This window comes from Vanellus vanellus (assembly GCF_965231255.1).
Source record: "Vanellus vanellus genome assembly, chromosome: Z".
Lineage (NCBI taxonomy): Eukaryota > Metazoa > Chordata > Aves > Charadriiformes > Charadriidae > Vanellus > Vanellus vanellus.
The window spans coordinates 66,964,767-66,989,124 of NC_138908.1; the positions used below are offsets into that span (position 1 = coordinate 66,964,767).

At 39.4% G+C, this 24,358-nt stretch overlaps 1 protein-coding gene across 2 annotated transcripts in view; it reads left to right on the forward strand.

Moving 5' to 3' along the window:
• Nucleotides 1-24,358, forward strand: part of PDE4D (phosphodiesterase 4D) — a gene marked incomplete at its 5' end in the record, with an annotated part of 552,125 nt that overhangs the window by 111,263 nt on the left and 416,504 nt on the right. The window contains one exon of one of the 2 annotated variants that reach the window (XM_082497088.1): nt 16,743-17,131. The exons of the other annotated variant lie outside the window; for it this stretch is intronic. Within the exon in view, the coding sequence (XP_082353214.1) occupies nt 16,743-17,131 (389 nt within the window). Of the gene's footprint in view, nt 1-16,742; nt 17,132-24,358 lie in introns of those variants that run through there. 2 annotated transcript variants of the gene reach the window in all.

A 24,358-nucleotide genomic window follows, 5' to 3' on the forward strand; every position in this document is an offset into this window, starting at 1 on the left:
ATGTTAGACATGCCTGCATGCCCCTAAGAGAAAATGAATATATGGTGATAATTTTTGATAGGTATGTGTGATCTGAAATTCATTGAACATGGCAGAAATTGAGACTTCTCAATGGAGACAAATCAGTAATGTGGATTTTCAGCTGCTTTTTCTGTAGTCTCTTACTTGATTTTTATGACAACATTGTCTGAAGATTTGAAGGAATTCTGTCTTTCTCTGACTGTAACCTTGCTGCAGCATTTCCTTCCTTAGTTTCCTTCTGTTACTCTGTTTTGGCTCATATCTACTTTCTCCTTCAGATGTTTACATCTTTCTGATGCTTACAGGTTTTTATTATAATCTCTATCACTGTCTAAAACATCTATTAATCATACATATTCTGCCTTTCTTGGTCTGCCACAATATAAGATGGTTCTCTTTGCTGTTCTGTATCATTCCTTATCTTTGGCAGAAGACCTGAGTTCAATGTTTTTTGAAATTATCACCGTTGGACATGTGCATGATTGATGGAGAGCATTGAGTTGACCGTGTAGAGTAACCTATAGAATGCATCAAGTAACTTATACAATATCCAGCACCATGGTTTCCAAGCCATTTTATGACAATGAAATTATAGGAACTTTTATGCAATTCTGGAAAAGGAATTTTCAGCTTTTTCATGGTTGACATAAATAGAGGTGTAAATAGGACTTTTTGTTTTATATATACGGAAAGAACTACAGCACAAAATTCAATAATCAGTAGTAAAACTTGATGTCATCCTAGTAACTTTCCTCAGTCAAAGGTCAAATCTGATGTTATAATTGCAAAAGTAAAATGTATGAATGCTCCTTAGCCCTAAATGTTTCTTTTGAGATGTTTCATTTATTATGTATGAGTGAATCAGTAGCAATTGCCCCTCTTCATCAAATGTGAATATATAATTGTGCTTTTGGATTCACAGATTAATTGGTATGAATTTGGCCAATAACTATGCTTTTGTCATCTTTACGTTTGATGCTAAATTTTCTTGATATAGAATATACTTGCAAAGCCTGATTGTTCTGCACGTAGGGATGGTGGCAAAATCCTGTTTAATTAAATGGTGACAGGATGCGGCCTACACAGAGGTACTAAAAGCTGTGTGGGAGATTAATGTAAAGTCATCAGTAGTCTGGGATTTCCTCTGGAGACTGTTCTGTAAATTTAGTCTTAATTGAAAACGGAGGAAAAAAAAGGATCTTAAGATTTTCTCTGTTAAGTAAAAATGACATGCTAGCTTAAAGTAACCAATAATTATTTAAAAACTTGTAGAATTACAATATTTTTATTGTAGTAGAGGAGGAAATCACCAAAAATGAAGGAGGCATAGAAAGCCTTTACAATCCCAGCATTAAGATAACAACATAAAATAAGCAGTGTTGATTTCTCTGGTAGTTTAAAAATCTTTAAACTCTTCATTAACGTGCTTGTATTTCAGATGATTGTCATTGATTTCCTGGATAAAGCAGAGGCTAAACGTACTCTGCCAAAGTTTTTTAGAGAAGAGTGACACAAAATAAAGAAGTAGTTGCTAACCTGAAAAGCAGCTGCATCATTGCAGATGAATATAGTCAAGAGTTAGATTTCTTTCACCACTGGTTAGTACTGGATTTGTATCAGAAGCTTTTCTGTCATTCTGATGACCTCACCTCTCAGGATTTTTCTTCTTGCCAAATGTCTTACTGAGTAATGGAATCATGGCTCTTGCACATTTAGGTATCTCTGTTACAGCCATGAATAGAACCCAAGCAACCTGAATCCCAGTTCAAATGTATGTGGCATTTCAGTTACAGACTGAGTTGAAGATCCGTTATTCCTTTGATGCTCTTGGAAATACGTGCTTGCCCTTACACAATACTTGCTGACAGATGTGAAAACTGCAATTTCTGAGAAAGGTTAGGAATTGCTAGGCGTTGTTAGATGTAAGAGTTTTCCCTAGGTTTGAGGACAGTCCCTTCAATATTGGGTTATTTTGCCTATCTTTGAGACACATTGAATTTGGTAAAAACCCCAAGCAACTGTTAAAAATAGTAGTGAGAGCTGTCTACTGAAGACCAAGTAAAGGTGAGCAACAGACCTTCTTGGTCTGTGATAAAAAAATCCAGAAAAGTAAACACTAAACTTTTCAAGATATTTTAAGAGGATTGAGTGGGAGTAGCCCAAGATAACCAGGATAGTAAAGTCAGAGAACATGTATTTCAAAGATAATTGAAATACAATTGTAGATGTTCCAGTTTTCTAAAAATACTTGAGGTTTCTGCTTGTTTGCTTGAATATGTTCCACAGGCAGCTAGGTAGCTAAGAATGATTGAAGTCAGGGAGATCCAAGCCTAAAACTTCTAAATTTGAGTTTAGGCCTTTGGAAAGCTGCAGTCTAATTGACAATACAACATTTCTTTCAGTCTCAGAGTGCAGCATAGTCAGTAAAAAAAGTAATTGCAAAGCGTCTCTAGAATGCTTTCTAATGAGCCCTGATGATAGTGCAGGGTAACAGTAGTTATATTCATGGTAGTCCTGTAATATGGCAGTAGCAATTGCTACTGTCTTTTGCACCAATTCATGAGATACTATTAGCATTACAATGAGAGGAATTGTTTTCAGTGCTCTCTTTTGGCTTTGAATCCTATTTAGAAATCCAATAATAAAAATATTTTTTGCTGATCATCCGTGTGACTCCAGAACAGAGGACTGGCAGTTTTATCACAGGGAATTCAGTGTTATCTGGTCTATTTAATTATAAATTGAAATAACTTTAAAAAATACAGATAGCTTGGAAAAATCCCCTACACTCCATAAAAAATGTGGAAGATATTTGGAGAAATCTTCTCACCCTGCAAAACATAGAAAGTTACATTTGTAAGCCAAGATTAATTGTGGTAAGGGTTTTGCCAAGAAGCACAGTGAAGACAAGCAAAGAAATCTCGTGGAAAAGCTATGCTACTATTTTTCTACCTTGTGTCAAGGCTCATAAAACGTGCATGGAATATTACTTGGGTAACACAGAGTATCAAGGAACTGTGGTGAGAATAAGTAAATAACGCTGTTGAAATAATTTAAAGTGCCATCGTTCATCTCTTGTATAGTACTTTCTAAAGGAAAGATCAAGAGCAGTATGATGCTTAATAGCTGCATAGTTACTTAAACATAAACATATTATGGGATGTGCTTAACTAACAATTAAGAGGGCATGTCACAACCTATTGAAGAATGCAAAAACCTGTGGAAAAAGTAGCATGGATGAAAGAAAACAAAGGAGGGATATTGTTGCTACCAGTAGAGTGGTGTAAGAGTATTAACTAAGAATTTGAACTTCACTTAGAGGATATAGTTGCATTTTTTTCTCTCAATGATTTCAACTGAAACTGCCCAACACTTTCTATTTATAACTACATTTACTGTCAGCAATTATTTCAGTAATTAAAGCAGTAAGTGGATTACAATTTCTTACCCAGTTCTTTATCTCAGTCAGATAAATCATAATTATTGAGCTACTGGTGGTGGTTTTTCTTTCCGCATTAAAACAATATTAGCTATCCACCATGAATAGGTTCCAAACCAGATGGTCTCATTGCCTGAGTGATCAGTGGCACTCGAAGTCCCGATTCCCTGAACTATGAGCTGTTTGCTCATTTGCAGAACCTGAGAAGAGAACTTAGTGCTCCATATTTTATGATACCTAGCAGATTGTAAGAAAATAAACCTGTACTTAATTTATTCTGTAGGTAAATATTGCAATATTTGTTGCTTCCTACAAGGATGTAGATTACACAAGTTCTTGGGAAAGTATTCATGACACACTTTTACCTGTACAGAAAGCTGCTGTGTTGTTCATGAACACCCTCATGATACTAAATACATTAACATCTCTTTCTTTGTTGGGTTCACTTTTGGAAAAATGTTAAGACCCACAACCCCCAAACCACCAGTAATAAAATTGTAAAGATAAAACCTTACAAGTGTTCCTCATTAATCCTGAGGTGTTAATCACATTCTAACAATAGCAGGTAGGCACTGATAGTTTCCAGTATCTCTGACTACATGTTAATCCCTTTTCGAGTACAAATTTAATACATCCCAAACATACTGGACCATATTAGTACAAGCAGAATGTAGTCACACTGCTCCAAAAGAGTTAATAATTTCTAAGTCTACTATTCTTGCCTCTGTAATTCTCCATTGATGAATTAGAGGGGGATCAGAGCAACAGTGCTTCAGTGAACACTGACCCAAGAAAGACACAGCTGGGAATGCTTTAAGAGTTTCTCCTCTTTATGTTTATGTAATCTTTCTCTATTTCTCTCCACTTGAAAATACTGGTGAGAGGAAAGAGAGGGTTGAAGACAGCTATGTGGGTGCTAGCTGAAGTGATAATATAGGATCAAAGCATTCCACCATTTGTGTAAGATAAGTAACTTGAAAAACATGGCATTTTACTGTGCAAACAGTTATCTATGAGATCTTTCACATTTGTCTCTGGAGGGCAGTAGTCCTCTTATGCAAGTGATTCATTTGACAAATGTGAAAGAATTTTCAGCCAATGAATTTCATATTTTCAGAGCATAACTAAAACTGATATATTATGCAGGCTACAGGCAAATATTGCAATTCAAATAACGTTCACTTGTAGCTCAAATATGAGCTGAACAATCCAAGTTTTGATGAAAACAGCGGAAAAACCTCCTAGTGGTTCTAGCTGGAGGACTATCAAACCAAAATGAGCTAAGCTTACTAAATAAAGCCATTAATATCACCACAATATTTTCAGCAAGTATGAGATGCACAAGCAACAAATGACAATTTTGATAAATAACACTTTAAAACTTTTTTTATATCTCAAGTTAATATCCTTCAATAAAGGCCTTTACTTTGGAGAATTACAGATGGGAAATTAAATTGGCAATATTCACACTCACTTACCCGAATTAATGAATGCTGCTTTCCCCTCTATCCTTCATTTAAATAATCCACTGACATGCAAAATTACATTTTACTATTCAAACTGTTAATATTTTTGATTCAACAAAAGCGAGTAATTAAGAAACTTTTTATTGGAAATATCATTTGTTAAGATAATTTACATATATATATGATTTATTTGTTTAAAAATCATTTATTGAAAAAATGACTGATACTGATTCCTAACTTTCTAATTAAAAAATATGTAGTTTCTGCTATGTTAGAGATTTCAGCACTTTAATTAGTTTCAATGCATTATATTTTTAAATTTTGGTCTGTGTCTGACAAAGTTAAGATTAGGTACATGTTAATTAAAATGTCCAGTAATTGAAATATATTATAGAGGATAATTTGCTTTTGAATGCTGTTTCCAAGAAGGAAATAAAGTCTATTATTCATTCTAATGACGGTGGAAAGATCTACTGCTCTATTTAAAAAAAAAAATATATATATAAAATTCCATAGGTATTTTTAGGAGGCTTTGAGAGTAATTAACTGAAATCTATTGGCATGAGCCTTTTCATTCATTTGCCTTCTTACTACCTGAGAACAGTCAACTGAAATACCCGTATTGCTTTTCCTGCAAAGTGACTATTTTAAAGCTTGTTTTAAAAGCATTTTTACTTTTACTTTCTATCTTGCTTTATAAAGTTGGAGAAAACTGTTAAAGCTTATGTGAGGGCTTGCAGGAATTAAGGGACTCCAGAGAGAAAACTATCTACTTAAAAGTTATTTCAAGGTTAGCCTGTCAAAAATATGGGTTCAGTTGAATTAGTGGAATACCTAGTAGCCTTTTTTGTCTCTTTAAAGGAATTTAAATAGCAGAAATATTTCAGATGTGAGGGGGGTTCAGTAATACAGACCCTCATTAGAAATTATGAAACTAATTAAGACAATGACTAGCAAGCTTCAGATATGGTTTGAGTGATATGAAGGAACCAAAGGATTATACTGCCTAGTTCTGAATAAACATCTTATCCAGCTTTATCCAAAAGCACAATCTTTGCCCATTAGAATTTGAACTTGAACTTTTTAGCACCTTTATCAAGAGATTGGTTCATGCAAAACTCACCTGCCGTGGAGTTTGATTAAGCACTCCAGGTCTTTTTTTTTTCTGTTTGGGAAATTTTTCCTAGTGTTTGTTAGTCCAGTATGTTTTTACGCTTTGCCACTGAGAACTGAGTTAAAGTAGGTTTGAATGAAGTTTGCTTTTAATTTGTAGGCTTTCTTGTTTGTAAAAGTCAGAGTAAAATTAAGAGGGTTTAACGCTGTGCAATTCTTATAGGAACGAAATGCTCCTAAACCCCTGCAAACTAACGTAATTATGTTTCATACAAGTGTACCCTTAATAAAAAATTTTGGATGTAACCCATATTCCTCTGCTTGAAGTGAGCAGATCAATAATCCAACTGACAGAGTGGAAAATATACCGGAGAAGTACCTTTATCCTTCAGCCCTTGTTCAAAATGGGCTGGATTCTCAATTTGTGATTTTTCCAGATCAACAGATGATGTGTAGTTGTATTATTCGGGAACTGATTTGGAAACAAAGTTTGAATCAAGGTAGCACTGTCCCCTATTGCTACAAAAGGAAGAAACTCCGCAGAGCCTCTCTTGGGGCTTCTGCTTCATTTAATCTGCTGCTGTGGTACAGTGGAGAAGACGAGGTAGTAGGAATAGAGCTAACTGTGCTAAATCCCTCCTCTCTTGCTCCTGTGCTATCCAACTGGGAAAGTAATAGCTGTTGCTGTTGTTTCCTCCTCCAGCTGCAGATCAAGACAGTCAAGGGAATGTTTTTAAGATCTGCCCCCTTTTACGATCAGTAATTATATAGCACTAGCGAGAATCTAGCTTGTGATTTTTAGTGTGCTTCTGAAATAGACTGAGCCTTTGCTCGTTGCTCCAAGTGGGAGGTTACATGAAATTGTGATCTTAGCGGGTGCAAAATGCCTTTCATCTCAGTCAGCTCAGCTTTTCATCAGGAGAGCTCTGCATCAGCCTGGGGGTGTCAAAGCTCAGGCTTTAGCTCTCTCTGTCCATGTACCTGCAGTATCAAACACATGGTTCTTACATACTTGGCAGATTTTCAATTACCTGGGTAAGAGGAGAGGGTTGGCTTCGTGTGTCAGGATATTTCTCTTCTGTGTGGCTGGGTTGTGACGTATGTATTCCACAGGACTGGACGCGGTGCTTTCATATACAGAACAAGAATACAATCTATACAGAAAGACTATGCTCTTGTAACTGAAATGTTGATAAGTTCAAAGAAACATCCTTCTAGCATACATACTCTCTGTAAGAAACAGAAACTGCGTTCAGAAGGAACTGTTAGCTTTGGGTTTGTATTCAGATTTCGAAAGCCATGTAGTAGACTGTTTTGCAGTAAATCCTTAAATGGATATGATTTCTATTTTACTTTATACTATAAATTAATTTGGTATTTATACCACCCCTACTCTAAGAAAAATAGATCTTTGAATCAATTGTGACTGAACACAAGGAAAGTTAAAGAACAGTCAAAAATATAATCTGTAGGGTAATAAATTAAGCATTTTAATTTTGCTTGCGTATAGAAGTCACGAGTAGATAGCTAATAAGATTACAGTGTTGGGGGGGTTTCAAAACTGGAAAGTGTTATTCCTCACTAAAAAACTGTATCAAAAATAAGTCTCTGTGGAGCTACCTGCAGGAATGTCTTTCTGCAAACTAGAAAATCAACCTTTCTAATAGTCCATAAGCATCAAATCTGCATAACTATAGAGTTCTAGATTAATCTTCTTTTTATCATGTTAATAGTAATTTTAGTAGAATTAAATTATGAAGTCATTCCATAATTTAGAAAAAGCATTCAATACAAAACACTACAGATTGTTAATTTCTCTCTGCAATAGGATTTCAGAATATATATTGAAACAGATACAGTGCTTTTGCTGTAACTGTCCTGTTTGCGATGGTAAAGTTCATGATTAATGTGAATACATTCTATAAGTACATTATGTGAGACTTACGTGGGTATGTTCTTGTAATATTTTCTTTTTCTACAACTTGTAGTTCTACATCTAACAACACATTCTACATTTAATCAGGCCTTTACTTTTTAAAGCACTCAATTTTTTCCTCTTCAATAATTCATGTTTTCAATTGATTTAGAGAATGATGATCTGCTGAATTCCTTTTCCATTGCTAGCAGCAGGAATGTGTTTCTGCTTCATGAGTCAGACATGATAAAAAAATTTATATGAACTGCTAGTGGCTGTCCACCGAAATTCTACCTTACTGGACTTGAAAGAACTCAGTGAAACTCTATCGTTATATGTACAATATAGTGCAGTTTCCTAAGTGACATTGTGCTGAATTATAACAGGATTAACTGTCAGTGCTGTATTCAGTGGTAAGTATGACTGAACAAAATTTATCATCATCTAACCTGCATGATTTAGCATTGGTTCATTTCTTGTACAGACAATGCAAGTGATTTTCTCTCGCTTTACCACAGTTTACAAGGTATGTAAACCATTACAGAAGTATCTTCTCCCACATGAAGTGGGTGGACATTATTAGTTTCCTAATTAAGTTGCTGTATACTTTCTCTTCTAATCCCGTTATACTTTTTATCTCCTTTATATATTGACCCTTAATGTTATGTTGTTGTCTCAATTTTGAAGGATTTCTATTGCACTTAGACAACACACTTCCCTTATATACAGGCCAAAAAAAAAAAAAAAATACAGTGGTTTGTAAGGACTGCATATCATTATTAGTCCAGGAAATGAAGGGACAAAATAAGATGCTGCCAATTATTTTCTGTACGTCAGAATTACTTATCTTCAATGCAGTATCAACATAGGTATCTGTTAAGAACTGCAGTTCCATTCTGAAGGAGTAAGAGATAAACCATAGTTTATGTAGTACACTGTTAATGCTACCACCATTAGCTGAACAGAGCCTTGAAAATATTGTAAAAAATTTTTTAAACAAAGATACAAAAGCAAACAAAATTGGGTTTTTTGAACGCTGTTCTTCCTATTTTTCTAAGTATTTCTTGAAAGCAAGAACATGTTTTTAAAGAGATGTGAAAGGTTAATAATCCTAGCTAACCTAAAATGGCATTTTCTTATGAGGTAAAAAGTTACATTTTATTTTATGGATCTCTCTGCAATTTGGTGTGGTGTACGCAGAGAGCTCTGAGATGCTAATACAAGGCTAATAGGTGGGTACGGCTGGAGCAGTAGTTCTCATATTCAAGCCTCAGCTCACTGGGGACGTTCCAGTCTCCTGTGAGGAGGCTCAGGCAAGTTCCAGGAAAATGAAAAGAAATGTATTTTTCTAAATCATTTTCAGTTACAACTCTCAAACGTAGAATGTTCCGTTGCTATTGAGTCTTCAGCAGACTTAGTACTTTTGAGGATTCTGTGGTGAAATAAGCTAGGCAAGTAAGAAAAAAAAATTTGCCTTGACTTCATATAGGCAATATTGACAAAAAGGTATCATATACTTTGGGGCTTTGTTTGTTTGTTTGTTTGTTTGTTCGTTTCTTTTTTTTTTTTTTTAATATAAAACTGCTAGGTTCCATTTAGAGCATATATTTCAGGGAAGTGTAAATATTCTGTGCTTTAGGAAAAAAATGTTCTGGCAGTGTCTTAGCACACTGGTCATACACATGTTGTTTTTTTTAAATTTAAATATAAAGATTAGTAGGTGACTGGAATGAAACTCAGATATTTGACTGTAAGTGACCATCTGCCTTAATACTGTGCCATGTCTTGTGTCCTGTGGTTCAGTCTCCAATTGTGTAAAATAGCAACATCCTATTTGTATTTTTTCAATGAAGTGGATGAAAAACATTATGTAAATGCAAAACCCTATTATTGTTAATAACATAATACTGTTGCTAATTATAAAATAGCTATACAAATGGAATACACCAATGCTATAATTAACATATAGCTATTACAATAGACTCTTCCTTATTATAAAGAATTTTTAAAATGGCTAAGCGTGTGTATTAGGTTAGGCAAGGTTTTGGTAGGAGGGGGGCTACACGGGTGGCTCCTGTGAGAAGCTCCTAGAAGCTTCCCCTAAGTCTGATAGAGCCAATGCCAGCCGGCCTCAAGATGGACCCAACACTGGCCAAGGCTGAGCCCATCAGTGACCATGGTAGCGCCTCTGGGATAACATATTTAGGAAGGGGAAAAAATGCCGCACAAGAGAGACTGCAGCTGGGAGAGAGGAGTGAGAATATGTGAGAGCAACAACCCTGCAGAAATGAAGGAAGGGGAGGAGGTGCTCCAGGCACAGGGAAAGAGATTCCCCTGCAGTCTGTGGTGAAGACCATGGTGAGGCAGGCAGTCCTCCTGCAGCCCATGGAAGTCCAAGGTGGAACAGATATCCACCTACACCCCAGGGAGGACCTCACACCAGAGCAGTCAATGCCCAAAGGTGGCTGTAACACTGTGGAAGCCTGCGCTGTATCAGGCTCCTGGCAGGACCTGTGGCCCCATGGACAGAGAAGCCCACGCTGGAGGAGGTTTGATGGCGGGACTTGTGACACCACAGGGGACCCACGCTGGATCAGTTCCTGAAGAACTGTAGCCCATGGGAAGAACTGACTTTGGAGAAGTTCATGGAGGACTGTCTCCTGTGGGAGGGACCCCATGCTGGAACAGGGAAAAGGTATGAAGAGTCCTCCCCGTGTGGAGGAAAGAGTGGCAGAAACAACGTGTGATGAACTGACTACAACCCCCATTCCCCGTTGCCCTGCTCGGGGGGAGGAGGTAGAGAATATCAGAAGTGAAGTTGAGCCCGGGAAGAAGGGAGGGGTGAGGGGAAGGTGTTTCTTGATTTAGTTTTTATTTCTCATTACCCTACTCCGATTTGATTATTAATAAGTTAAATTAATTTTCCAGAAGTAGAGCCTGTTTTGCCCATGATGGTAATTAGTGAGTGATCTCTCCCTTTCCTTATCTCAACCCAGGAGCTTTTCATTCCAGCTGAGGAGCAGAGTGATTGAGCGGCTTTTGTGGCACCGAGCATCTAGCCAAGGTCAACCCACCTGTATTTAATAAGGGTGTGGTCACAGAAACTGATCTGGCTTTGTGAGATCCGTGTCTTACCACCTCCTTTCCACTGGAGGTTACCATCTCTATGGCCTGTTAAACTATTGGCTTGACTGGTCCCTAACTTGGTGAGATTTTTTTAGGGTATGTCATTTCACAAAACTGATTGAAAGAGTGGTCGAAAGAACTAATAAACCAGCAAAACCAAGGAAGAAATGATCTGAAGTTTGTAAATAGAGAAGGATGGTCTGTGCCAGCTAACGTGGATGTACTGCATCCAGAATAATTAATCTGATTACTCTGTAGGAACCCTGTTTTTGTAGGTGGAAGCTCAGAGAAGTTCTTGAAGCTTCCAAGTGGAGAAGCAGATACTTCTAAAGAGATAAAATCTCTTTTTTTTTTTGAGCTAAGATTAGGTAGGCACATTTTAACCAGATCTAACCTTCTTTCTCTGTACTGTGCTCCCTTCAGCCTCTGAGAGCAAATATGAATCTCCCAAATGTAGTTATGCAGAAATTGGATTCTTTAACAACTGACTAGAAAGCAAAACATGTAGTTGTAAGCATCTTTTTGGTATAGGCTTTTATTTGAGAGCTTTTGCAAAAGGTTGGTTTATTTCAGCCACTGTTCTTACACCCTTTTTCTCTGTAACTCTGAAAATGTCAATTTTATACTGATCTTCAAAAATGGAAATGTTAGTAAGAGAGGATTAACGTATTCTTTTTTTTTTTAATTTATTTGTATTAATGTTTGCTGTGTGCTAGCTTAATAAAAAAAAAAAAACACAACACAAAACAAAACACAAAAAAAAACCCCAAACGCTAAAGATTTTGCCCTAAAGAGCTTACAGTGAAGGAAAAAATCATATTCATATATTCTTAGTTTCATTCTTGCATCCTGACATTCCAGTAAAATTTTAAAAAACAATTTAGGCCCACATTCTCCAGGGAAAGCAGATGTCAAACTGTGAGCCAATTTCCAGCATAGGGCTCAAACTCCAAAACCAGACATGTGTCTGTCTGTATTTTATCTTAAATCCACTAGAAATGATTCTCCATACTCCCAAAACCACTACAGTAATCAATATGCATTGCTCAAAATATTTATTTATTTTTTTAACCTTCAAAAAAAGGACCCCCTCCCCAACCTTCTTGACTTCCGTATGGAGTCATGAGTTGTCCCACTGCAATACAAATTTAAAATAATTTCTGTTTTTATCCTAGATTTTGATAGGCTCATTAAGAGTTCATGTAAAAGACAGGGTTTGGAGCCATACGATGCATGTGCACAGTTTTATTCTTGTTTGTACAGTGTTGTACGGATTCAAAGATCTGTTATATCAGTCAATAAAAATTCCTATCCTAAAGAGGATACAAACAAAATATATCTTAAAATGTCAAGCCTTCCATCATAAGTTGTTAGCAAACTGGGAACTGTTGGCTTCTTTCTGTCTGGACAATTCTGAAAGTTACAGAATTGCTAGGTTAAACAAATTCTACAAAATTAATAAAAGTTAATAATACTGTAAAAGTTAAGATGGTCTGCTTTTACACCTCTGTTATCTGACAATGGCTATTGATAGACTAGTGCATTTATTTCACTTCCATTGACGGACTAGTGCATTTATTTCACTTCCAGAAACTTGGTGATTATTTTCTGTATTAGGAATTATAATCACTACAAAACTGAAGCTGATCACAAATGCTACATGACAATGTAAAACTAAGGCTTTAGCCTGTGACTTTTGTTTCAGTGGTGAAGCAAAATTTTCTGGGAGTTTGAACACGATCATGCAATGCTGCTCTGTAAACCAGAATATTGACTTGGGCTAAATCAGTTCACCAACATGTGAAAAAACCCCATTAGTGACCTGGCCTACAGCAAGCTTCTGCATGCTGCTGTTCTGCCACGTGTGAGTAGGTAAGGAATTGCTGCACGGTAAGAATTACACGTGTCAGAGGGAGGATCTCATGCCACTGATGCTAGGCATCTCTCTCCAACAACCTTGCCTTTCTATCTTATTTCAATTATGTGACAATTGTCATTATTTCACTCACATGCCTCTCTGTAGCATTACTACAGAAAAAAATATAAAATGTGTTTCAAAGTACACAAAAAGTTACTCATTTTTAAAACAATCCGCTATATTGGTTACTGTCATCTTAAGATTTAACAGATTAGAAATGGACTTTCTAATAGTCTGTTCATTTCAAATTGCCCATCTATTAAGCCTAGTTATAATTACAGTTTAAATTTCATTTTACAAATATTATCTGTGGTTATGGATTAAGATTACCGTTTGAAACAGTAATATAGTTATGAAATTGCAAAATTATTTTCTTTGTCATATCAAAATATCCTTTAAGATTGACAGCATACCTGTTTCATAAACTGAGTGCAGGTGAAAAGGTAGAAGAAATATGGGGTAGATTGAAATGAAAAATGTCAGGGAACTGATTATGATCTAGAAAGTGACTAGCAGAGCTATATTTAATCCATCTTTATTCATAGTGACTGAAAGTTGGCCCATGGGGCCTATGTGAAGGACTGGAAAACTCCATTAATGCTGAATTCAGAGGTACCCATTTATATTGGTTCCCTTCTTCCCAATCTCAGAAGAAAAGCCAAAAATCCAGCAGGGACGGACTCTTACCAAAAATGGTTGTCAGCCATGATGAACAGACTGTTAGGTGGCATCAAAGTGTAGAGGATGGTGGGTCGGCATCTGGCTGGCAGCTGTTAACGAGCACACCACCATGAGGGGTTGATACTAGAGCCCATGTTGAAGTGCAGAGTCCGGCACTCAGACAGGGTAACCTGAAGCACTGGCACAGGCCGGCAAGTGACTGACTGGGTCACAGCCCTGCTGGAAAGGACCTGGGGGCTTCAATGGATGGCAGGGTGGATGGCAGCCTAACAGTGCACTCTTCCACAGAGACAGAACAAACTACATGCCAAAACGACTGTAGCCAGTGGATCAAGGGGAATGGTGGGAGCCCTGGAGGGGGCTACTAGGGTGTTCGGAACGTAGAGCACAGGATCGGTGATGAGCGCTTGAGGGGGCTGAGCTTACTTAGCCTGCTGTGGAGGAGGTGAAAGGCGATCTAATGGCAGCCTGCAGCTACTCGAGGGGTAGTTGCAAAAGACAACACATTCAAGCTCTTCTCAGCGGTGGCACGCTGTTTAAGGAGGGGCAAGGGCCCCCTATGGAGAGGTTCAGATGGAATATCAGGAAAATCTTCTTCATTAGGAATGTGGTGCAGCAGCAGAGCAGGTTGTCCACGGAGGCTGGGGAATTTTTGTTGTTGAAGGTTTTTGAGATTCAGAAAACGTGGTGGTTGACGTGATCTGGTGTGGATGATAGTCCCATTTTGAGCATGACGTTGGACTGGACAACCTCACGAGGGTCCTTCCAAAAAGCATTTCTATGATCCTGTGAAATTATGGTGAGATTGTTCACAGAAGCTGTGTCTAAGAGAGCAGAGGGGACTAGCAATTGCGAAATACAGTCCCATTGCAATACGGGAATGGAGGTAAAGAGAAGGGAAAAACTTGTCTCTCTTGTCTGAGTTTTTAATGGATTTGCATCTGTTATGCCTATGTCCCACATTGCAATTATTGCCATCGTTTATTTCATTTTGGATATCATCCTTCAGTCTTTCTGCTCCCATCTTCTTCCAATTTCTGTGTCTTATACATGCTGTCAAAACTGTCACAGCCTGCTACAGCTGGGCAAGTGGTAGCGTCTAAGATGTCTGGTTTTAAAATAGTCTTGTATGTTTACATAAATAGCAGGAGAATCAGAACTTGATAACCATATGAGTTCAAGCTCAATTTTGCTTCAATGGAAGTACTACTTTGGCTCTTTCCTAGTATTTACAATATTTATCACAACTTGTCTGAAATTTGTTAGTGCACTCAAAAGTTATTAGGGCAGGAAAGAAATGAAGGCATGACAGATGATTATCAGGGCTATCTAGGAAAGTACTGTTGGCTTGGAAAAACATGGGCTGGGAGTTTTGCCCAACAGAAACTTGGATGTACATGGTTGGAGGGTAAATCTTGATTTTAGGAGTGCTGTGTGTCTGGGAAGGAAGGCTGACTTTTAAGATGGAGAGTGAAAAAAATGCATCAACACATAAAAGATTGACATAGGTGTACACTTACATTAATACAAACTTAAGAAGTTTAGAAAGAAATTTATGAGGTTTAAAGTGATTGCAGATCTGTGACGGAAAGGGAAAAAGATTGGCAAGAGCAATTTTGTGATTGAGGAAGCTGAAGTTGTGCATGAAGCTAATCAGAAAAGTCTAATGAGTAGGTGAACATTGATTGGAAGAAAATGCATGTTTTTATAAATATACTGTAGGAGAGGAGGGAGATTTTTGCAATGCATTCTTGCTTAGTACTGATATGCTGGCAAACAGAATAAGAAGGACCAGACAAATACATACTAATAGTTTTCAAATAAACACCTGCATGTGTTTTTTTCACATTTTGTCAGTTTAGTGATTATAATTTTGTCATGAATAAGAAGTGTTAAATTTTAGAATACTACCACACAGGAAAAATATGATCCTACTTTAAAAAAGAAAATGCAAGGGGGGGGGGGGGGGGGGTGTTGGGGGGGGGAACGACAGACAAAAAAAGCGCAACTTCCTTCAATTCTGGATTATTGATTGTTCATAAGTAAAAAATAATTTGAAATGTAAAACTAATTTTAAAAATGCTTTTTAGGATGAAGCTTATGTCCTGTAAATTTTAACTTCGAATCATTTTTTTTTTACTGCAGCATGGTTTATAATGTAACTAGTGGTAAAAGCTTCTCTGTAGCAGTAGGCTCAGCATCGCTATAATTACACCTTCCTCTCACTGATTTACAGCCAGTCTCACTCGCAGGGGGGAGAGGGCTTACTCATCGGTGAAGATGGCAGACCAGGGGGAAGTTTCAAGTTGGGGAACAGACAATTTCTGAACCTGATGTGGCAACGATTGAACGTATGACACAGGGAATAAGGCGTGGCGGGAGGATGAGTTTAGGGAGTTAGAACCCATTTTTAACCCACTATTCTCACAGTTCTCGGTGAACTAGAGCGTGAGCAACTTTGCCACCTGCCGTCGCTTTGCCAGTGCGAGTCCCTCGGGAAGGGAGGGAGTCGTGCCGGGCCATCACCGTGCCGCCGGTCCCTGGGCGTCGGGAAGGGAGAGGCGCGCCGGGGGAACCCGGGGAGGAGTCGGGCTGGAGCGGCGGCAGGGAGACCCCCTCCGCGCTCGCTCCTGGTCCCGGTGCTCCCCCCGGGCCGGGCTCCCCGTCGTGCCCTCCCCCTGCCTCCCGCACACCCCGGCGCACGCTCCGCGCTGATCTCAGCCCGCTGCCGGCTCCGCTCTCCCCCGCGCTGGCTCCAGCCCGGGTTTAAATATTTCCGAGCGGGAAGCCAGCCCCTCTCCTCTTCCTCCTCCTTCGCCTCCTCCTCCCGCTCTCCCCGCCTCCCCTCCCGAGTGGCCAGGAGGACTCGGCGGCGCGGCGGCCCCAGCCGCTCCCTCAGCCGGGCGAGGGGCGGTGCGGCAGGAGCTGTCCAACTTTTCAGCACAGTTTCCCCGCCGCTGCCCGGAGGAAGGCGGCCGCCGCCGCCGCCGCCGCCGCCGCCGCCACCACCCCGGTCCGCTGCGGTCCGCTCCGGTCCCGCTCGCCCGCCCGCCCGCCGGCAGCATGGAAGCAGAGCGCGGCGGCGGCAGCGGCTTGTCCGCCCTGCCCGGCAGCAGCGACGGCGCCGGCGGCAACGACGGCGGCGGCGCCGGCGGCAGCGGGAGTCTCAAAGCCCCCAAGCATCTGTGGCGGCACGAGCAGCACTACCCGCCGCAGCTGCGGCAGCACCAGTTCCTCCAGCACCAGCAGCCCCCCGGACCGCCGCCGCCGCCCGCATCGCGGGGCCGCTGCCTGGCCGGGGCTCGCGTCAGGCACCGCGGCTACTCCGACACGGAGCGATACCTCTACTGCCGAGCCATGGACCGCGCCTCCTACGCCGTGGAGACCGGCCACCGGCCCGGCTTGAAGAAATCGCGGATGTCCTGGCCCTCCTCTTTCCAGGGACTCAGACGGTAGGAGAGGGCTTGGCCCACCGCTCCGGCCGTGTGTGTGTTGGAGGTGTGTGTGTGAGGGGGAGAACGCGGCGGCGGGGTGCCGCTCTCCTGCCCGCCATGGTCGCTGCCAGCAGCGGGGAGGGGAGCCGGCGGGGTCGGCGGAGCTGTGGGTACAGCGGGACCCTCCGTCCGACCGACCGACCCCCTCTCCCCGCGGCGGGAAGGAGAAGAAAGGCACACGCCGTGCGGCTACGGAGGCTCCGAAAGGGAGGTGGGGCCGTGCTGGGCTGCCGTGCTGAGGGGCTGCGGGGAGCGGGGCAGCTCGCTGCTCCGGAGCCCCCGGGCAGGGCTCGCCTGGAGCGAGCGTGACCGGGGCACGGGCGGCGGCACGTCGTGTCCCCCCCCTCCCCCCCCTCCCCGCCTGTCTGTGGGTGGAAGAGCAACCGCGAAACACGTGGGTGGGAGCGGGACGGCGTCTGTGCCAGCACGGAGACGTGAGCGGGGCGGCCAGTGCGGGGCGGCCGGCAGCACAGGGCCCTGCGCTCCGCCCGGGCCCCGCATCCCGCCGCTGCCCGGCCCCGCCGCCGCCGGACCGCCTCCCGCTTCCCTCTTCCCGCCGCCGCCCCGCTCCGCTCCGCTCCGGTGCATCCCGGGGCTGCCCCTCCTCGCCGGAGCCGCTGCCCGCCCTCCCCGGGAACCCGCAGCGCCGGTGCCGAGCGGGAAGGGCGCAGTTCGTGCGCTGCTGGCACGAAGTTAAAATAATGAGCGCTGTGGGAGGTGGGGGACTGCCTGGCAAACCCGGGGTTAGGGTCCTGCTGGTTTGAATGGGCTTGGATGGGAAAATAGGCTAATGGTTTCTTAGCCAGAGGGAGGAGTCCGTCATCTACTAGTCTATTGTTCCCTGTTAAATGAGCTGTAGGTTTATTTTGCAGTGTGTAGCTCACCAGTGCCTATTTTGCCCTTGATGGCTATCACAGGCATCCGTCTTAAAATCAAATTCCCTGTCAAAATCGGTAGGATATTGTATTTGATCGATCAATTTATTATTCAGTCTTCATTTTTGGTAGCTGGAACCACTTCCTTTTAGTGGAAAGCCACACGCTTGCATTTGAATATTAAGCGGACATTGTGAATAAAGGATTTTATGGAGAGAATGGTGGGCAGAGGGACAATACTTAATACTCAGTTACTCTGTAGATTTTTGATTTCCTGAATAATCAGATTTTTATAGCATGATATGCTCGATGAATAAATAGTAGAATCCTTTCTGAACGAAGATTGCTTTGTGTGTTTCTGTGGTACACACTGTATTCTTTATTATAGAGCCTTGGCCATAAATCTGAGCAAGACATACTTCAATATTCTCTGGCAGTGATTGGTGTTATTTCCATTTCGTGTATAATTGAGAAATAAAAAGAGGTTCAGCAGTTCTAAATTAGAACTACACTTTAACGTCAATAATCTTTAAAATTTGTCTTTTAATATCTTTGCTTTTCACACAGCCATTCTGTTGCTACACCTTTGTATCACTTGTGTGAACTCATGCTTGTCCAAAGTTAATGATGTTAAATTTTTCACTATATAAGACTTGAAAGAACATAACATATGCTTCAAAAATGAACAAATGTTCAATCTAATGCTCTTTTCAATACATTCATGTTTCTTTCATAGAAAAAACACTAGGTGTTTAGGGTTTTCAATCTTAAAGACTGCATTTCTGTTTTCTGAATGCAAAGAAGTTTAATCTTTGTAAATTGTAATGGTTGGTTTGAGTATATTCAGCACTATTCTGTAAGTGATTGGTTATTGAGGGGATGACAAGTCAAACTGGGAAGGGAAAATACATTTATTATTTTTTGTTAGCGTTTTGAGGCCATTTAAAAATTTTAAATTATAATTCTTATGATGCCTATTCAAATAGGAATTTAAAATACTCTATGAACAGTATTTTTGGTTTTTTAAACTTCCACTCTTTTTATAAGTGCAATAATGTTGTTTTGACAAGACACGCTGCTTTAAAATTAAGGGGGCGGTCAGTGGATTTTATTTCCATTTTATGGGATTGGTAAAAATGCTTCAGATGTGTCTCCTTTTTAGAAGTACTAAAGCAAAGTGGGCTAAATAATCTCGATAAAATTGACCATTCCATGACTTTTTTTAGCAAAAATAAATTCTCACAGTTAAATATTTTTAATGAAACAAACGGCTATAATATGGAAACACAAAGTGAACTGTAACAAATTGCTTTACAAATATGTTCAAGAAATATCAGAAAAGGCTGGTCTTTCCAGGACTTCCGTTTCAAGCTCTGGGTTAACTGCTCTTTTTCATGGAAAGAAAAGCAAAATATCTTCTTAGTATTCTTATAAAAGCAGTAACTTGCAATAAACCCCAATACTTTTGAAAAATACACCAGTCCTCAGTCCTTTTTGAAGTATTTCAGTTCCCTTTTCATATTAAGACTTTTTAATAGTTCTCCCTTATTTAACCTTTTTTTTTTTTTTTGGAGGAACATAAGTTGATGGATTCCCATGGATTTGTTATGGTCTAGGGTGATAACCCCAAATTATTCTGAATATGAGAGTGTGGGGAAAATTGTGTATTGAACTGTACAGAAAACACATCATATATTAGGGATAGTATTAAACATTAGTGGCTCAAATGTGCACAAATTATATCTACAGAATTGTTTTTCCAGAATTTGTTTTGTTTTGCTCTGAAGATATCTTAGTTCTTAAAACCTCAATGAAAACCTTAAAAGGAACAGTTAAGAAGCAAATATACAACTTTGAAGCTTCTTCTATTTTAAGTTTTGTAGAAAACTTTAAAATATGTAACAGTTATATTTTTTCAAAAGAAATGAGGAGGAATTACATATGTTAAAATTAGAGTTAGAACAGACCAGTATATCTTTATTATCCAGACTGAAGAGAGTTAACATGTAAAAGGTGAAAACAACCAGCAAAAATTCTAAGCTGCATTAGTTGAAAAATGCAATGTGCTTGTAGTTTGCAAAATGAAGTACTGTTTATAACCGTTTTAATGCTTACTCTGACTCTGTATGATCATCAGTAGCTTTGTACACAACTTATTAAGTTTCCTTCAAGGAATACAGTAGCATTCCATTACACAGAACAATGTATCGGGATCATTGACTGATGTTTTCTTCTTAAAAGTCAAGATTATTCCTATATTTTCATATGAGAAGGTAAGTGCTTTGAATTCATATACACAAGAGCTATACAAAAGCCAGAGCAGTCAAGAAGATAGCTGGGACTATCTGTGATCTTTTTTTTTGGCCATTTGTTTACTGTGTGGTCTTGAGCAAGTCAATTAATCTCTCTCTGGCACTGTTTTCTCATGTGTAAAATAAAAACAGGAATAGAGTCATTACACATTTATGTTAAAGTGATTTTTAGATCATAGAATAAAAGGTACCATGTAATAATAAATTCTACTAGCAGAATTGGGAAATAAATACTTCAACTCAAATAATTTTCCAGTCAATAATGCAAAAACATTCAGTGTAATAAATGGAGCTGATGTTCTGGTTATCTTCAAAAATTTCAGGTACGTCTATTTGCTTCTCACATAACTGTCATTATTGCATGGTCTATTTTCAGAGTTTAGTTATTTTAAAAAAAACTTAGCATTTTTGAAGGCCATTAGTCATATGTCAATTAAATCATCTTGGCAAATCATCTTTCTATGTTCTATTTTTCACCACTGAAATTTCAGACTGGAAAAAATAGAGAAGAAATACCAGCGGTCCTAATTCCACTAGTCATGGACTTTCCCAAGATGTTGTATCCTTAAGATACATCCTAATCGCTTAGACCTTGCACTTCTTTTTATCAGGTTTCCCAGGCCATCATTGTTTTTACAATAGATGTCATGTAAATTTTATCTCAAGTGATTTACAGGTCTAGGCTTCTTCATGAATTCAAGTTTTCATCTGTATTTATACACAAGCAACTGCACAAAGGTGAGGAAACATTAGCCTTTTGCAATCCAGTAACCCTGGTGCTTGTTCCCTAATGCTGTCTATTTGAAAACTGTACTTTGATAAGTGGCCATTAAAATTCGTTGCAGTCAAAAAAATGCGCTTCCTCTTCATTTCCATTCCTTGTACAGGACTAGGTCTAACCAGGTAGCATCCACCACTGCATTGCTTACATGTGGAGATTGCTCTAAAGTATCATTGTTTTCTTGAAGGGTCGATTTTACCCTTGCACCACTCAATGAAGGGTTAAGAGACCAAAATAACATCCAAGGTGGAACGCAGTGTGGTATTTCAGTGGCTCAGAGACTTTATTCTCTATTAGGATAAGAAAGGAGTTTTATGTGTTAGTTTCTCGACTTTGTGAAGTCTAGGATACTGTATAACACTGTAATCATTTAGCTAGATAATCCCTTGGTTTCTGTCGCTACAAGTAGAGCACATGGAAAAACAATGGTGCCTTTGCAAATCTTGGCAAAAATCTGTTGTGTACTCCAATCAAAGGCACCCTTCTTTCTGTCCTAAAACCTTTTCTGTTCTCCTCCTTGGTTTGAAAATCTGCTCTTGATCTATTATGTCCTAACTACTTCCACACAACCTAAGGAAAAGGAAGATGAGTGTTTTCCAACTTACACACCATTAGAAAATGCTCTCAGAATTTAGTAGCAGTCTCTAATTAAGAATTTTGTTGTTTACTTGTCTGGCAGTGTTTTATTGCTTTGTTTACTACTAAGTGGTACTGGCACGCAAGATGTTACAATAATTGGCATATGCTAGCCCTCCCTCAAAGATACAAATAATTTCTACAACTTAGTAAACATTGTCAGAGTAATGCTCTGTATGAATTCTACATAAAGATGAATTAGATAAGAAACTCATATTGTCAAATATTTTAAATAAGTGACTATAAGGGCCTTATTTTAATGTTTGTTTCAAAAGGCTTACTTTTTTTTTTGATGATTAGAGTTGTATCATCTGAACAATACAAATAGCATTAATTTGGATGCCGTTGGAATTTGTAAAAATACTAGCTTTTAAAATTCACATATTCGAATATGTTTATTTTAAAATAAATGGTGCCAGTTTCCTAATTTAGTAAGTATAGAACCCTGGAAATTTAGCAGGACAGGCCCATCATAATCAAGTTGAGATTAATCAGAACTTAAACTCTTTTCATTAAAGATATAGCCATGTAAAGTTCTACCTTATAATTATTAACATAACTGTTCAATATATTTCTCAATGGGAACTATGTAATATAGTTTTAATATAGGAATATTATTTAAGTATTAGTAGAGACGTCTGTGAAAGAAGTGGTTATGTAAAGGAACCCGCAGGCTCGTCGTGTCAGCTCTGTGGCACTCAGCTGATGCTCTAAACATCTCTCCTTGGGACACCAGGTGCACTGCTGAGGGGTAATTTAGATGGGAATTTTGCATAAAGCACTAAAAGAAGTTAGTGAATTTCTAATAAAACTTATCTTAAATAGAGTTACATCATTTTATCTACATGGCGCTCCTCTGGTAGAGAAGACTTTGGAGCTAGCAGATGATTGGAAAACCTGTGAGATTATGTTGATGTGTTAAAACTGTAAATGTGAGAGGAAGCTGGGAATGGATAGGTCCAAAAGCACGGCAGAATCATTTGACTGCTAAATAGATTGCCTTGGTGGAAAAATTCCAAGAGTGATTTTTTTTGCTAGTGGAAGGCAAGAGTTTCATGAAGAAAGGGTGTTAGACAAACTCCACTCCATGTCACTTGACAGAATGATTTGAAAGAAGGTTGGTATGTGCTGACATGAGGAATGTCAACTTTCCTTTGCCAGTTTAACCAGTATGAGGTATATTGCAGCTCTAGAGAAGAAGAGCATTGCTAGAAGAGTTTATTCTTGTGCACAAGAATGCGGCTTATTTCTGAGAACAAGGGTTCTTTTTTGGTAATAGAGTGGATCACTACCATGTCTGGATCAAATCCAAAGCTCTTCTGGTAATCTACAGAAACTACATTTAGTGATGCTTGTTCAGGTTGCATATTTAAAGGTGATAATAACATTTGCTAATAAGAATGAAAATGCATAGGTGAGGTATTAAATTCTGTTGACGTTTATTTTGAATGCAATAATCCAGTAATTTACATCTCTTCCTGATGTATTAAGGCCTTAAGTTAGATATAGCAAAGGTTACAGGAGGGGAGCAGTATCTGTCAGCTATTGATAGCTAGGAGGTGCCCCACTATTGTTCATTCCCCAAATTCTTTTCAGTTGTACCTGTCCCCTCTTCTGTGTCTTCCCAACGACTTAGTGTGTCCTTCTGTGAATATTTTGAACTAACCATTTAGCTTAATAATGTAGCTGCTATTACACATAAGTGCCTGCCTAGTTCCAGTTGTTTTAAACAGGTCTATATTACAGTATAACATTATAGTATTTGCACCGTAGCTTCTAAGTATCTTCTAGTACATTAAAGAAAAATAACTGCAGACCGATGATAAATAAGACAAGTTCACATGCTCAGTTAACTTAATATATGCACATAAATGTAAAAGGGACAAAGAGAAAATAAAGACATATAGCATTACAGAATCGTGGAATCATAGAATGATTTAGGTTGGAAGCGGCCCCTGGAGGTCTCCTGGTCCAACCACTGCTCAAAACAGGTCTATTCAGAACAAGTTGCTCAGGGCTGTGTCCAGTTCAGTCTTGAACGCACCCAAGGATGGATATTCCACAGCCTGTCTGGACAAACTATTCCAGTATTCATGACCACCTCATGGTAAAACATTTTTCCAATATCTAATCAGGATTTCCTGTGTTCTGACTTGGGTCCTTTGTTTCGCATCATATCACTGTGCACCTCCAAGCGTCTGACTCCATCTCCTTTGTATCCTCTCTCGGATCAGGGAGGTAGCATACTTCTCTGGGTGCAGTCTCACAAGTGCTGAATAGCAATTCCACAGGTCTAGTGGAAAGTCTAGTGCTGGAAGTGTTGCTTTCCACTGCTATTTATCAGATACATGCTTCTAGGAATGACTAGATGCTTAGGTAGATTAGTTTGCATAGATAATCCGTTCACTCTGTTTCTCCTTGTGAAGGAACTGTAGCTTCTTTTCTCTCAGATTTCAGGGAGAGAGTTCAGCTGCAAGAATAGTCGGGGAAAAAAGAGGGGGAAAACGAAGAACTGTGCTTTTGTATCAAATAGTTTGTTGGGAAATTTAGTATCTCTCAGAGGTGCTGTGAACATTCCCAT